General features: G+C 39.9%; 1 protein-coding gene across 1 annotated transcript in view; it reads right to left on the reverse strand.

The window, feature by feature from the left end:
- VPS53 (vacuolar protein sorting 53 homolog (S. cerevisiae)) overlaps positions 1–12,715 on the reverse strand; it is a 127,616-nt gene that overhangs the window by 73,545 nt on the left and 41,356 nt on the right. Inside the window, exons 6-8 of the mRNA XM_004684807.2 lie at positions 9,873–9,988; positions 8,082–8,201; positions 1,727–1,805 (exon numbers count right to left, since the gene is read on the reverse strand). Coding sequence (XP_004684864.1) covers positions 1,727–1,805; positions 8,082–8,201; positions 9,873–9,988 — 315 coding nt within the window. The remainder of the gene's footprint in view (positions 1–1,726; positions 1,806–8,081; positions 8,202–9,872; positions 9,989–12,715) is intronic.

Genomic DNA, 12,715 nt, shown 5'->3' on the forward strand with positions numbered 1-12,715 from the left:
AAAAAAAAAAAAGAAAAAGAAAGAAATGGGATATAGGTCAGAGGAGCAGGGGGTGAGAGGTTTTACCAGAGACAAGGTGGTGAGCAGAACAGGCAGTTACTGAAATACACTGCTGAGGGGAGCAGCGGGTGAGACAGGGGAGCTCTGCTATGCCAGATATGGGTGAGTTCCCTGGCCGGGGGTTCAACTCAGGCCATAGTGGTGATAGCTCTGAGACTTAACCCCTGGGCATAAGGAGCGAAACCTCAGGAATTTTGACTTTCATTTGTAAAAGATCAATAGTAACACAAGTTCTTTAAGACAAGTTTAAAAAATTTCCTTCAAGAAAAGGAAAAGACAAGACTCTTTAAAAAAATTAAGTCATCCAGTGAGAGGAAAAAGAAGTAAGTGGCTAAGGAAAATTATTTTAACTTCGCCTGCCTGATGGGATCTGATAAAAAGCAAAAAAGTAGGTCAAGGTTTATTTCTCTTAAATAGTAAAGTTGAGCTTCAGTCACATCTTTCTTAAACTTTCTGAAACTGGGATGGAGTAGCAAGGCACAGCAACTCGGTCCCGGGACTAAGGAGAACCTAGCACTTATGATTTGTGAGTAACTTACAATCCCTCTTTACAGAATGGCTTTCCAACAATCATTCCCCACAGTTATATCAAATGACTAAGGAATATGAAGTCCTCAAAGGGACACACTTTACAAATGAAATATCTGATTACTGAAAGATAGCCATAACCATGCAGAATTTAATGTCAGGAGCAGGTCCCTATAGAAAGTTAAGTCCAAGGCCGGGGCAGCAACCCCCGCCTATTTCCTAGGTTTCTTTTGTGGAGCACAAAGAAAAATGATTAGGATATTTCCAGTTATTGAATTATAGAGCAGATCCAGGAAACGCTGGTTGGCTCAGTAAATGAACATATATCCCCATCTCCACCCACCAAGTGCAGTGAGGAATGCTGCTAGCCCATGCAGGCTTCGCTTCATTTCTGCACTCAACAATTCTTTCTTTTGAAATAGCTCAAATAATAGGGCAAAAAAGCTTCTGAAGGTTCTTTCTCTCCTACACATGCAAAGCATTAAGATTACATCTGCTACAATTTGAAGGCTAGCACTCAAAGCAGTTACCCAAGTACAGTGACAGCCAAGTGAGGCAAAGCTTGTTATATGAGATGTATAACCAATAGCTCACAAGTGAAATATTGTGGTTTTCGCAGACACAACACAAACAACCACTGCTACCAGTGAGAGCTAAAGGGATTAATTCCAAAAGACAGGATTCTGATCGTTAAGTGAGTCTCCGAACAGTGTTATTCCGAGAGTTATATAACCCTGTGGACACTCCTCCCCATTGTCTTTTTACCAAACTGAAACCAATAAGTTATATAACAATCCTAAAAAAATTGCCGCTTGTGGAATTTTTTTTTTCTTTTTTAAATACAGCCATGAGAAAAAAGGAATTTACTGGGCAGACAACCTCTTGGGTTTGATACACATTGAATTAAGCTGAGGCAACTCCTCACTTTCTGATGCTAGAAAAATACAGAGGAGGAATCAACATTGCTTTGGGATATTTAACATCAAGGATGGTTTCATTGTACTGAACTTTTGACAAACAGACTTACAGCTGCCAGCAAATGTTTTTGGAATAACAAATGAACAGCAATTGCAGTGAGTGTAAATTAGTCAAGAATGGTGATAATAGCTAACATCTAGCGGGAAAATGCAAACAATACCTTGGTACCCTGGGAAGGAAATGCTTCTTCAAAATCAGCCAGAATTTGCTGTCCTAACTCTGTTTGGGCAACTTTCACTCTGCAGGGAAAAGAGAACATGTCATTGCCTGGTATGATTTCCAAATATCCATTAAATGATTATGCAGCGATCCAAAGGGGTCACAACTGTTGAAGTCTTTGAGTTATTATCCAGAAAGGGGAGAGATGTGGCTAGATAAAGAGGTCATAGACTAGTTAGCAGCGGGTGTATTACCAGGACCCTGGCCCTCTGACTTATTTTTACAATGGATTTTCTAAATCCCGAAGTTCTTCGAGGCTACGCCTCACCTGTCATGAGATAGTGTTTGTTAATCTTTATAAAATGCCACTAGGGAGTAGTTACACTATAGGAAAATGCTATGTAATTACATCCCAATCAAACAGAAACCATTTTGGATTACTGGTATAACCATTCTCCCATTTTTTGGAATCTGGATGGGAAGAGGGCTCTAAAAAACATCAGGATCATTAAGTTTTAACAAATAAACAAACAAAAAAAGAACGTTTTTCTAAAGAAAAAACTCCACATGATGAACTACTGGTGCAGAATGAAGGCCACTGAACTAAAATTTAAGTTCTCTCAGAAGATTGTGCCTGAAAGCTGCTACAATGAAAACAGGTTAGAACGGGGAGGTTAAGTCTGCATGTACACAAGGTGCTCATGAAGAGTTTTTCAGTTTAAAAGAAAAGGAAGAAGGAGGAGGAGGAGGAGCAGCCAGGGCGCATCCTGGCAGTAATCACGTCCTCGACCAGCAACTGGAACTGACAAACGCCTGGCACCACACATCTGGAGTGAGCAAGGCTTTGAGGTGGGAGTACTACAAGCTTGAGGGGATTTTATCTTTGCTAAAAGCAAAGCACTTCCTTTTTGGGTCTCCACCCTATTACTTCAAAATATTCTTTATGAAGTTTCTAGAAATCTTGAACAGCTCAAAACCACAATTTATTTGGCTAATAAGCAGTGCCTGGTGATCTACTGAGATTTTTTTTTTTTATGAGGGGCTTGGTAGGACCCAAAACAATCTTTTTCTGTGGTATGGTTAAAAGCATGCCTTATTCCAAATACTTTCCAAGGTTTTCCCACTATCTTCAAACTTTTAAAACCATTCTTACAGTAGATTTGCAGCCTCTTTAGTCAGTTTTCATGAGTGCTAGAAATGAGGGAGCTAGTCAGGCTATTGCGAGCAGAGTCCCCCAAATCAGAATCAGGTCCATTCATCTATAGTTGCCCAGTGGACAACAGACAACATTCCTTGAACATGAGCTCTGAAAGGAGAAAATGTATTTTGGTAAAACCAAACGCTGAAGTATTGTGACTCCAAATAATGGACCAAGCAGACAGATTCCCTTGGCGCCTGGTCACAAGACAAAGCTTCCGGAGGCTCAGGCAACCCCTATTCCCACCTCCTCTTGGCAGCACACAGAGAGCATTGGTTCCCTCTCAAGCCACAGGGACAATTCTTAGAGCAGAAGTCCCACTCCAGCCAGAATACTCACAGTCATATTCTCAGGACTCCAGGGCATCTCAGTGACACCCATGATCCTAACCCTGCTTCTGCCACTCCACCCACCCCACCATTTTCTAACTCCATATGCTTTCTGGACTTGAAGTAGGGAGCCGGAAAAGACAAAGAGTCTGACAGATTCCCTTATATCTTCTTCAATCCATTCTCCAAGTCTGTTTCTTGAGATGGTCTAGACTTAACTGTGCCCTAGTGAGCTATTTGTAATGGTAAGTTAGTCATTTCTCCTCTGTGAGTCACAACTAAGAATAGTTGTGAAATAAGAGGTGGAGATGGAGGCCTGGACTAGCAGCCTTTCAGTGTGCTCTCTGCTGCTGACTGTTCTACAAGCCCATCCCTCAGTGCTAGCTGGACACAGCATCCAACTTTATTAAAGTTGACTGCAAGTATAATTAATGTTGGACAGAAGAATGAGCTTCTGCATATAAACACTTCCAAGCTCAGTTTTTGAAGTATCTTATCAGTGACTAAGAAAAACGAGCAAGAATTTCCCTACTGACATTCTTGATGTCATACATATAAATGCAAACCTCAAGTCTATCCAGTCCCAGGGGTAGAGGTGATTAGTAGCCTTCACAATCAGTTGCCTAAACAAGATCCTAGAAAGAAGTAAACAGACTTACAAGAATGTATCTTTGACTTCACTTCTCTATATTCTTACCTTTTGTAATAATGAAAAGTAAATTGCTATTGTAAGGGGAAGGATCCACTAAGACTGCTTGTGTATGCAAGTGTATGCATGTGTACAAACATCTTTGTTACATTATTTGTAAGTGGATCTACCTACATTTCCTAATCATGCTTATGAAAATCATCTACAGTTAATAAGAAATAGGGTAAATAAAAATTCCTCCTGAGATTCAATGAGTTTAGCCTCATTGGATGGTAGCAACTCCCTGTTGACCACTCTTAGGAAATGAAAGATTTCACTGAGCTGTCCAAAAAAGAAGGTTGATCAAGCAGTCTCCTCCATTCCCTGGGACTGTTGGGTTGTTCGCAGGTGTAGAGACAGCAAATTATGAAAATTATTCAGACACTGTACTATTACCTTATGGATGACAGCTCCAAAGAAAATATTCTCAGTAGCTGGCAAGAAACTGACCTCCCAAATACAGAGTCTCTATTGGACAGGATGATTAATCAGTCCGATCAGTTAGATGCTCCACTTCCAAAAAGACAAGCTCTATAAAAGAATCTCCATCTAGAATCTTAGTGACTCAGTAAACAATTTTGATATCAAAACCACCTTTATACTTCTGCAACTTATACTTTCAAAACTGAGATCCCTTCAGCAAGAACTTACCAAGGTAACACAGCTAGTTAGATCTTTATATGTCTCTCTTTATCACTGTACCCTTAAAGTCTTGCAACCTGATAAGTATCTCTTACGTGTAAGAAGTCAGAAATAGCCCTGCAAAGAATATTTTACCTCGACGTTTTCTAGGGGATGCCAGAATCTTCCATTCTTCTATTTCTTTCTCAGGAAATACTGACTGATTACTAGAAATGTTTACTTTCATGGATATTCTTAAGCCAGGAGGATTTGAAATGTAAAGACCATATTAAAGAACAAAAATCTTTCCTTCAATGCTACATTAAACATTTAAGCTTTTTCCAGACAACTAGTTGGAAGAAATGGCTATATTCCAACCAAGGTCCATGAACTTCGTATTTCAAATGTCTAGGCAAAGATTTCAGAACACAACCTATTGGATGACTTCTATAATTTATAGACAGCAAACTATGAAATTACAGAAAATAAAGCAATGCATAGGGCGTAATTTTTCTGCCTTCTCCCCTCCCCTCAAACAAACAGCTATTTCTATCATTTCCAGATGGTCCTACCATCACTATGTAAACATAAGGGAGGAAAATTCACCAGAAATGATGCTAAAAATAAGAAGTCTGGACTTTCCTCAAACTCTCAGTACCCTTAAAAAGCAATTGCAGTCAAGCACTTAAAACAAGAAGGCTTGCTCTCTTGTATTTTTAGTGTTACTTAATAGCATGTATTCTTCATTATCTGGCAAAAAATTTTGTAATTAGAAGTTATGAAATGAATTAAGAGAAAAGTAAATCTTCCTGTATTCACAGTAAACTTACATGGGAATGAAGGCTTGGAGCACAGAACTATATTGATAGAATGTTAGGTTTTCTCTTTTTCTAAGGGAGTGTGATTACAATAGTGATCACAAAATTCCTTCAAATTTATAAAACTAGCTCTTTGAAAAAATATCAAAAGGTCAAATGTCCTAAAGTACATTTTCTTCTTTGTCTCTACATTGCTTTTTGATGAATGAAATTCACTTCTGCCACAATTCTGCCATCAGCAATCCTATTCACACAACCAGCTGGTAACCAACTCAACACATTCTCCTGACCTCTCGGTCACTGTCGCAATAAGGTCTTCATCTTTTTCTAGACTAGAACATAGTTAATCTCCAGTCTACTGAGATCAAGCCTCTCCCTGATTAAAATCTTTTTTATTTATTTATTTATTTTTATTTTATATATATATATTTACATCATTCTTCATTTTGTACATTTTTTCATCTCAGTTGTAATCCCCATGGACTTCCTTAGTTGTTCATAAAACAAATAGTAAATTCTTTAGTAGGGCATATAAAATCCAGCCCTACCTACCTAAGTAGTCTTTTTAATCTTCAACTTTCCCCAAAGTACTATACATGGATATTTTCTCTTCTACTCCCATTCCTCTGATCCCACCCTTCTCATCTTAATAAGCTAATACTCATTGCATTAAGATCAGACTAAAATTGAATTTTTCTATGACTCCTCCCTAAAGGTGGAGGCTATCAACTCCTCTTCTGAGATCCTGTATAGAGCAGGTTCACTATCTGTGCTCTACTGATAATTTCTATTAAATATCTTGTCTTCCCACACAAAAATGATAAACTCCTTGAGTATGGAGAATGTGTAATTTCTTATCCTTGTGCTTATGGTGACTATGATACAGTAGGTACAAAGTAAATATTTGATTAATGAAATGAAAATTATAACTGGGAAGAAGAGATCAAGTCTGGATTATCATGGGGTAGAGGGAGACGGCTATGCCTCTCCTTCCTCCCCCATCCTCTGAGAGCAAGTCAGCCTTCTCTGTCCAAGCTTCCTTCTTTCCAGCAGTTTATAAAACCCTGTGTGTCTGCACTCTTAGCTGTTTCACATCGCCAGTATGATAGGCGATCAGCCAGCTCTAAGTGCTAAGAGGTTAGGAAGGATGAGGGAAAGGGTGGTGATTTCCTTAGCATTCTGCCAAGCTGTTCCAACATTCTTTATTAGTTCTTTGGCATTTCCACTATAAGATGGCACACGGAGCACATGTTGCAATTTCTACTTCCTGTCCCAGATCCTTAAAAAGGAAAAGATTTTGGCCCTCCCTGTGGCGCAGCAGGTTAATGCACAGCACTGAGAAGCTTAAGCCACTTCCGCACGGGTTTGATTCCCACCTGCCCCGGAGGAGATCCACATGGCGTGGCAGACCTCTCCTGACCAGCCTGCTGTTCCCCTCAGCAGTGTACTTCGTTGATCTGCCTGTTCTGCTCCTCGCTCTGTCTCTGGTGAATCCTCTCACCCTCCACATCTCTGGCCTGTACCCCAGTTCTATATGAATAAATAAATTTTAAAAAAAAAGAAAAGGAAAGAAAAAAAAGTCACCAATGTTAAAAAAAAAAAAAAGGAAAAGATTTTTTTTTTTAAGATTTATTTATTTGTGCATACAGAACTGGGGTGCAGGCCTGAGGCTCAGGGGCGGTGAGAGGCTTCACCAGAGACAGAGTGGGGAACAGAACAGACAGATCGATGAAGTACACTGCTGAGGGGAGCAGCGGGCAGGTCAGCAGAGGTCTGCTGGGCCATGTGGTAACATCCGGGGCAGGCGGGAATCGAACTCATGCAGAAGCAGCTCTAGAGTCTCAGTGCTGTGCTTTAACCTGCTGCACCACCAGGGAGGGCCAAAAAAAGGAAAAGATTTTAATAGAATTCCAAAACCCAGCAAGAAGAGAACTGGTAGGCCAGAAATTCCAAGAACATCCTGATAGGGCAGGAATGAAGAAGGAAACCACTGTCTAAAACTGCTTCTCAAAAATGAAAGCCACGAGAGTAGCAAATGCCAGTGTCACTGAGACAACTGCCAGTGATCAGATATATATTGCTTGCTTTCTGCAAGCAAATGAAACTAGTATGCATGTCTGCATTCTTGCCATGAATGCTCGGATCAGGAGTATGTGTGAGTCCAAGAATCCCACCAGTGGCCAGAGGGCTGGCAACATTCAGGCAGATCAGGAAGCCTCCACTGAAGTGGAGGCCCACCAATCACCCCTCCTGCTCCAGCCCACCTCACTTGATAAGAGTTTAGTCAAGCAGCACATCCTACCTCTCTCACCTGTCACCTCACTGGCCATGAGAGAACATTCCTGATAAGAAACAAGATCTCAAAAGTGAGTGGGTGGTAACAAACATCTGGAGGCGTGTGAATCTATAGTTCTACATCATATAAAGTGTGGAAAATCAATGTTGCCTTAGTAGAAAGATAACACAAAACAAACTATGAACTTGAAAAAAACAATGACACAGTAACTTTAGAAGACATGGCAAGAAGTTGGTAAAGGGTACATAGATGGGACAGCTGCATTACAGTTAGATCAGATGACATCTAAAGTCCCTTCTTAAAATATAATGAACATAAGGAACTACACAAAACTTTGCTTAAGTACTTCCTGGCACTATCTTTTCTTAAAAAGGAAGTTCATTTTCTTTGAACATTGACATTTTACCTTTCTGAAAGCTGTCGGATCTGTGGAATTCCCATATATTTGTGGAAGTGCTCCAGAACATTCATTACACCCTGAAGAAGATTAGCAACTTCACCATATTGTCTTCTCCTGGTCATGGCTCTGAAAGGAAAAAAGAAGCTGAGAACTCTAGAGAAACACAAAAGACACAAGGTACAACCTGCTCTGAGCTCTAAAATAGACCTTAATTCAATTTAATAAGCATTTACTGAGCATGACAATAGGTGGGGCAAACAAACAAGCAAACAAAAAAAACAAACAAACGAACAAAATCTGTTCTAAATCTTCAAGGTGGCATCATTTAGAAAGGGAGAGAGTAAAGGGCATGTTTAACTGACACCAGGTAGGGTGAACTGAGTTCTAAACAGAAGTGCAGGTATGTGCTTCTTTCATAAGAATGTGAGAAGAATGTGAGAATGATGGATTGGTGAGGGAGGAGGAGAAGTAGCTGGGGGTGAGGAAACTGGGAAGATTTTATGTATTTGGAACCTAGGTAGGGTATTAGAGAATTGACAGGTTTTTGACAGAGAACAGGGGTAGGGATCTTACTATCTGAGGATTATAGTACATAGTAAATTAAACACATCTTCCCAAGATAAAACAGGGAGCATTTATATACATTTATAGGTTAAACTTGTAGGTTTTAAGTCAATGTTAAGTAACTCCATGTCAGAGATGTCTATATTCCCCATTGCTAAGGTTAATGAAGTATAAATAAAAGGAAGCTGATAAAATCCACAGCTACAGCAATGAAGGACAAATTATTAAATCTAATTTTTTCATTAGGTTTGAGCTAAATTAAATTTATAATTTGATTTAATATTAATATTAATTAATAATATATTTAAATATTTATTTAAATTTATAAAATTATTTAATAATCCCATAAGAGGCATTTAAAAAGACATGGTTGAGGTTAGTAAAGAAGTTTTGTTCTGCCACTGCCTGTTCTGGTGGAAACCAAGGGACAAGGAAACTACTCTTCCAACTTCCCTCTGGTCACTACTACAAGGAGAATAAACTAGAATTTGCTGAAATTTATGACAAACCTGGGAGAAATCAGTAGTCTGTATTCCACCCCCCCATCCTGTCTTTGGATATGTATCTAAATGTCTATGAAGAGTTTTTTCTCAGTCCATATATGAGATTACATTGCAGCTGGTATAGAGGGAATTCTCAGGCTCTGAAAGACCACAGCAATGAACCAGAAGGTCACAATTTTGCCTGTGGATTTACTTCTATGGATTGCTTCTTTGTGGTCAATATCCAGCTCTTCCTTTGAATACCATGTACAATATTCTCATGTATCATTTCCTATTGCTACTCTATCAACCAACAGGAAACTACTATCTTGAAAAAGTAAGCTGAAAAAAAAAGAGGGGGGTAGTTGTGAATAATAAAGATCTGTTTCCATTTGGGACATTTAAGGACAACACAGCTCAGCCCACCACAGCAGAAAACTTACATGGGGGGTGCTGCAGGGAGCAATTAACGACCCAAATTACTCTGTCATCCTTAACAGTAGAGATCTACCACATACAAACGATTTATATTCTTAGAGTCATTCTCTATTTGCACCTGTTGCAGGTCTGTTATGTTTTGAACACAAGAGAGCACAGAACAAAAAATGATGACCGAACATCTGAGAAACATTTGCAGAAAGTGGGGCAGAATAGAGACTTCCTGGCTGAGAAATAAATAAACCTATGATGCCACTTTCTGTATGTGACGCTTTCTATATGTGACCCAAGAGAGAAAGTTGACACTACTCACTCAAGGGAGTCGACTCCGCCTGCCAACATGTGCAGGTGGTTCAGCGTTGTGATGGAGGTAGTCAGGTGGCGTTTGGCATGATCTAACTGTTTAATGTCACGGGTGATTTCTTTCACCTAAACATTGAAAAACCATAGGAGAAAAAGAAGAATGGCTATGAAAGATGTAAACCCATCTGCAATTAGCTCTACAAGAAAATAATGCAAGTGAAGCTAGAATAAAAGCCTGAGGTAAGCCCTTGAAGAAAACACAGACCTTCTCATAATACACAACCAAAATAATTTCCCATTTAAATTTAAATTGCCATTTCTTCAAACTTTACCTGGAGTTACAAAATCCTCAGTTTTGAGAATGAAATGAACTTTCCCCCCAGCACACATGGAGTGATCAAAATAGTGATTTATACAGAGTCTACAGGGTCCAGCAGCCAAGTACAATGCATTTCTTCTTGAACAGGCTCAAAAAATAAGCCTTCTGGGGGCTACCAGATACAGTACAAAGTGGGTAGCACTTTTCATCCAATTCTATCAAGCCAGTATTTTACTCATGGAGTTATATTTATTTGCTCAGTCTCCAGCAGAGAGAAGACTTTTTCTCAAATCTCAGGAAGACTAAAATGTAACCTCCATAACATGAACTTAACACATCATGTCAGAAGGCAAGAAGACAACTGGGGAGTAAAATTCAGCCAACCCAGTGGGTCTAAGAGGAAGAAAATTTATAGCCAGTAATACAAGTTTATTGCTTAGGAAAGTGCATTGAGTAGTGAAGTGAAAACAATTCTTCAGCTTTACTAACACTGGGCGAAATCTCGTGCTGAACCACCGGATTCCATATTGATCAAGAAACTCTTTGAATAGTGATTTGGTTCCTCAGAATCTTGACATATGGGGAAAGGGCGGGCCCTATTACCAGCACCAACATGCTAGTCACAGAAAGCTAGATCTCCCATTACAAGTGAGAAAAACAGGAGTGAGTTAAGTTCATGCAACCTGACTTTTTAGTATTTGATCTCCCCAGGTGAACTCATAAACTAAAGACTTTGAATAGTTACGTTCAGTTCCATAACCACCAAGTTGAAGGCTGACATGGATCTTAGCAGTAAAAAGTCTCTTCCATGGGGACTTCCTCACCAAGTCTACTCTCTCAGGCCATCAAAATATTCTTTGTAAAGGGGGTGGGAAGGTAAAGGAAGGAATGTAAAGAACTGTGGCCTCTTTCCTGAACACCTGAGTTTGAGTAAAAAGATCAAGAATGGTGGGGGAAAGGAAATGCACTGCACTATTGTGATGGCACATGAGTGACTTGGTGGTGGGAAGCCCATGGGGATTACAACTGAGAAGGAAAAAGGCACAAAATGATGTAAAAATAAATTATTACAGTATTTAAAAAAAAAGAACAAGAAAGGTATAAGCCAGATATAGTTTATAGATATCTTTAACTATTATGTCATCTATGACTTTTTTCATTTCTGCATCATGAATCAGTCATAAATACTGACTATTTTTTCTCTGCCTCATCTTAAGAAACTCTCACAGCTCTCACTGGAACTGATGGGTCTTTGCATCCCAGCATATCCCACCTCTCCCCTACACATATCCTGTGTTTCTTCAGACAAACTGAATTATTTGATATTCCCTAAACAACACCTTTAATGGCAGCTCACACATGGGCACTTGGGTGAAACTCACAGGAGACCAGTCTACACACAGAACACCAGTAGCTACTCTACAGTTACTGTTACCCATGCGCAGCCACCAAAAGGACAGAACTTGGTAATGATGTGGCAGCTTCTGGAGTCAGACAGCCCTAGAGGTGGATCTCAGCTCTTCTACTTACTGGCTCTATCTCCTAGACCAAGAAGCTTAGCCTCACTGAGTCTCAGCTTCCTCACCTGCCAAAGGTGGGCTATACAAATAATTATGGTAACAAAACCTAATCCATCAGGTTGTGGTGAGGGCTGAGATCACCCATAGAAAGGAATTGGGAGTGTTTGGCACATTGAAAGAGCTCAACAAATATCAGTTCTCTCTTTAGTCTTACTTCTCCTTCCCTTTAGCGAAGCACTGTCCAGGACAAACTGCTTTAAAAGAAAACATCTAATAGCTTTAAGAAGCAGCCTACTCAGACTGTTATCGCATCCTCCTCCCCTGCCATGCTCAGTCCAGAAGAGGGAGTGTAGACCAGAGAGCAGCCTGGAGTCATGAGGGGATCTATGAGTAAGAACTCTAAGGCCAATAAACTCCAGCAAAAGTCACATCTGACTGTGTCACCTAGTAATTGTGCTCCACTGCCTCATGGATGGTGCTGAGTTCAGTGTACCCTGGAAGACAGAACCACAAATCCAAATCCCTCACTAATGACATCAGCCTCCATTCAAAGGCTATTTAATTCTGTGATGAAGCACAAATGTCAATTTATTTTCTTTGCCAAATGAGTTCTCCTCCTTTGACCTTTAGTTTGGTAGTTCAAGATCCCTAACATACCTGCCTGGGGCTAGGAGCAAGAAGAGCTAACAGTGAGAACAACAATAGCAGCCACTTACTTACGAGTGCTTAAGTGTGTGCCTTGCATTAGCTCACTGAATTCCCACAATTTTGCGGTGTACCTAATATCATCTCCATTTTATAGTGAGGAAAAAAAGTACAGAGGAATTAAATAACTTGGATCAAGGTCCACAGTTAGTAAGTAGATGGATTTGAACACAGGCAGTCTGACTCCAGAGACCATACTTTCCCACTATGAAATCAAACTACCTGTCTCTGTCAGCCTGATCCCCTGCCCCACACTCCATTCCCTTTATCTTGCCAAATGGCACTGAAGAGAATGAAGGATATATGGAG

This window comes from Condylura cristata, unplaced genomic scaffold, assembly GCF_000260355.1.
Source record: "Condylura cristata isolate star-nosed mole 26May11 unplaced genomic scaffold, ConCri1.0 scaffold00017, whole genome shotgun sequence".
NCBI classification, from domain to species: Eukaryota; Metazoa; Chordata; class Mammalia; order Eulipotyphla; family Talpidae; genus Condylura; species Condylura cristata.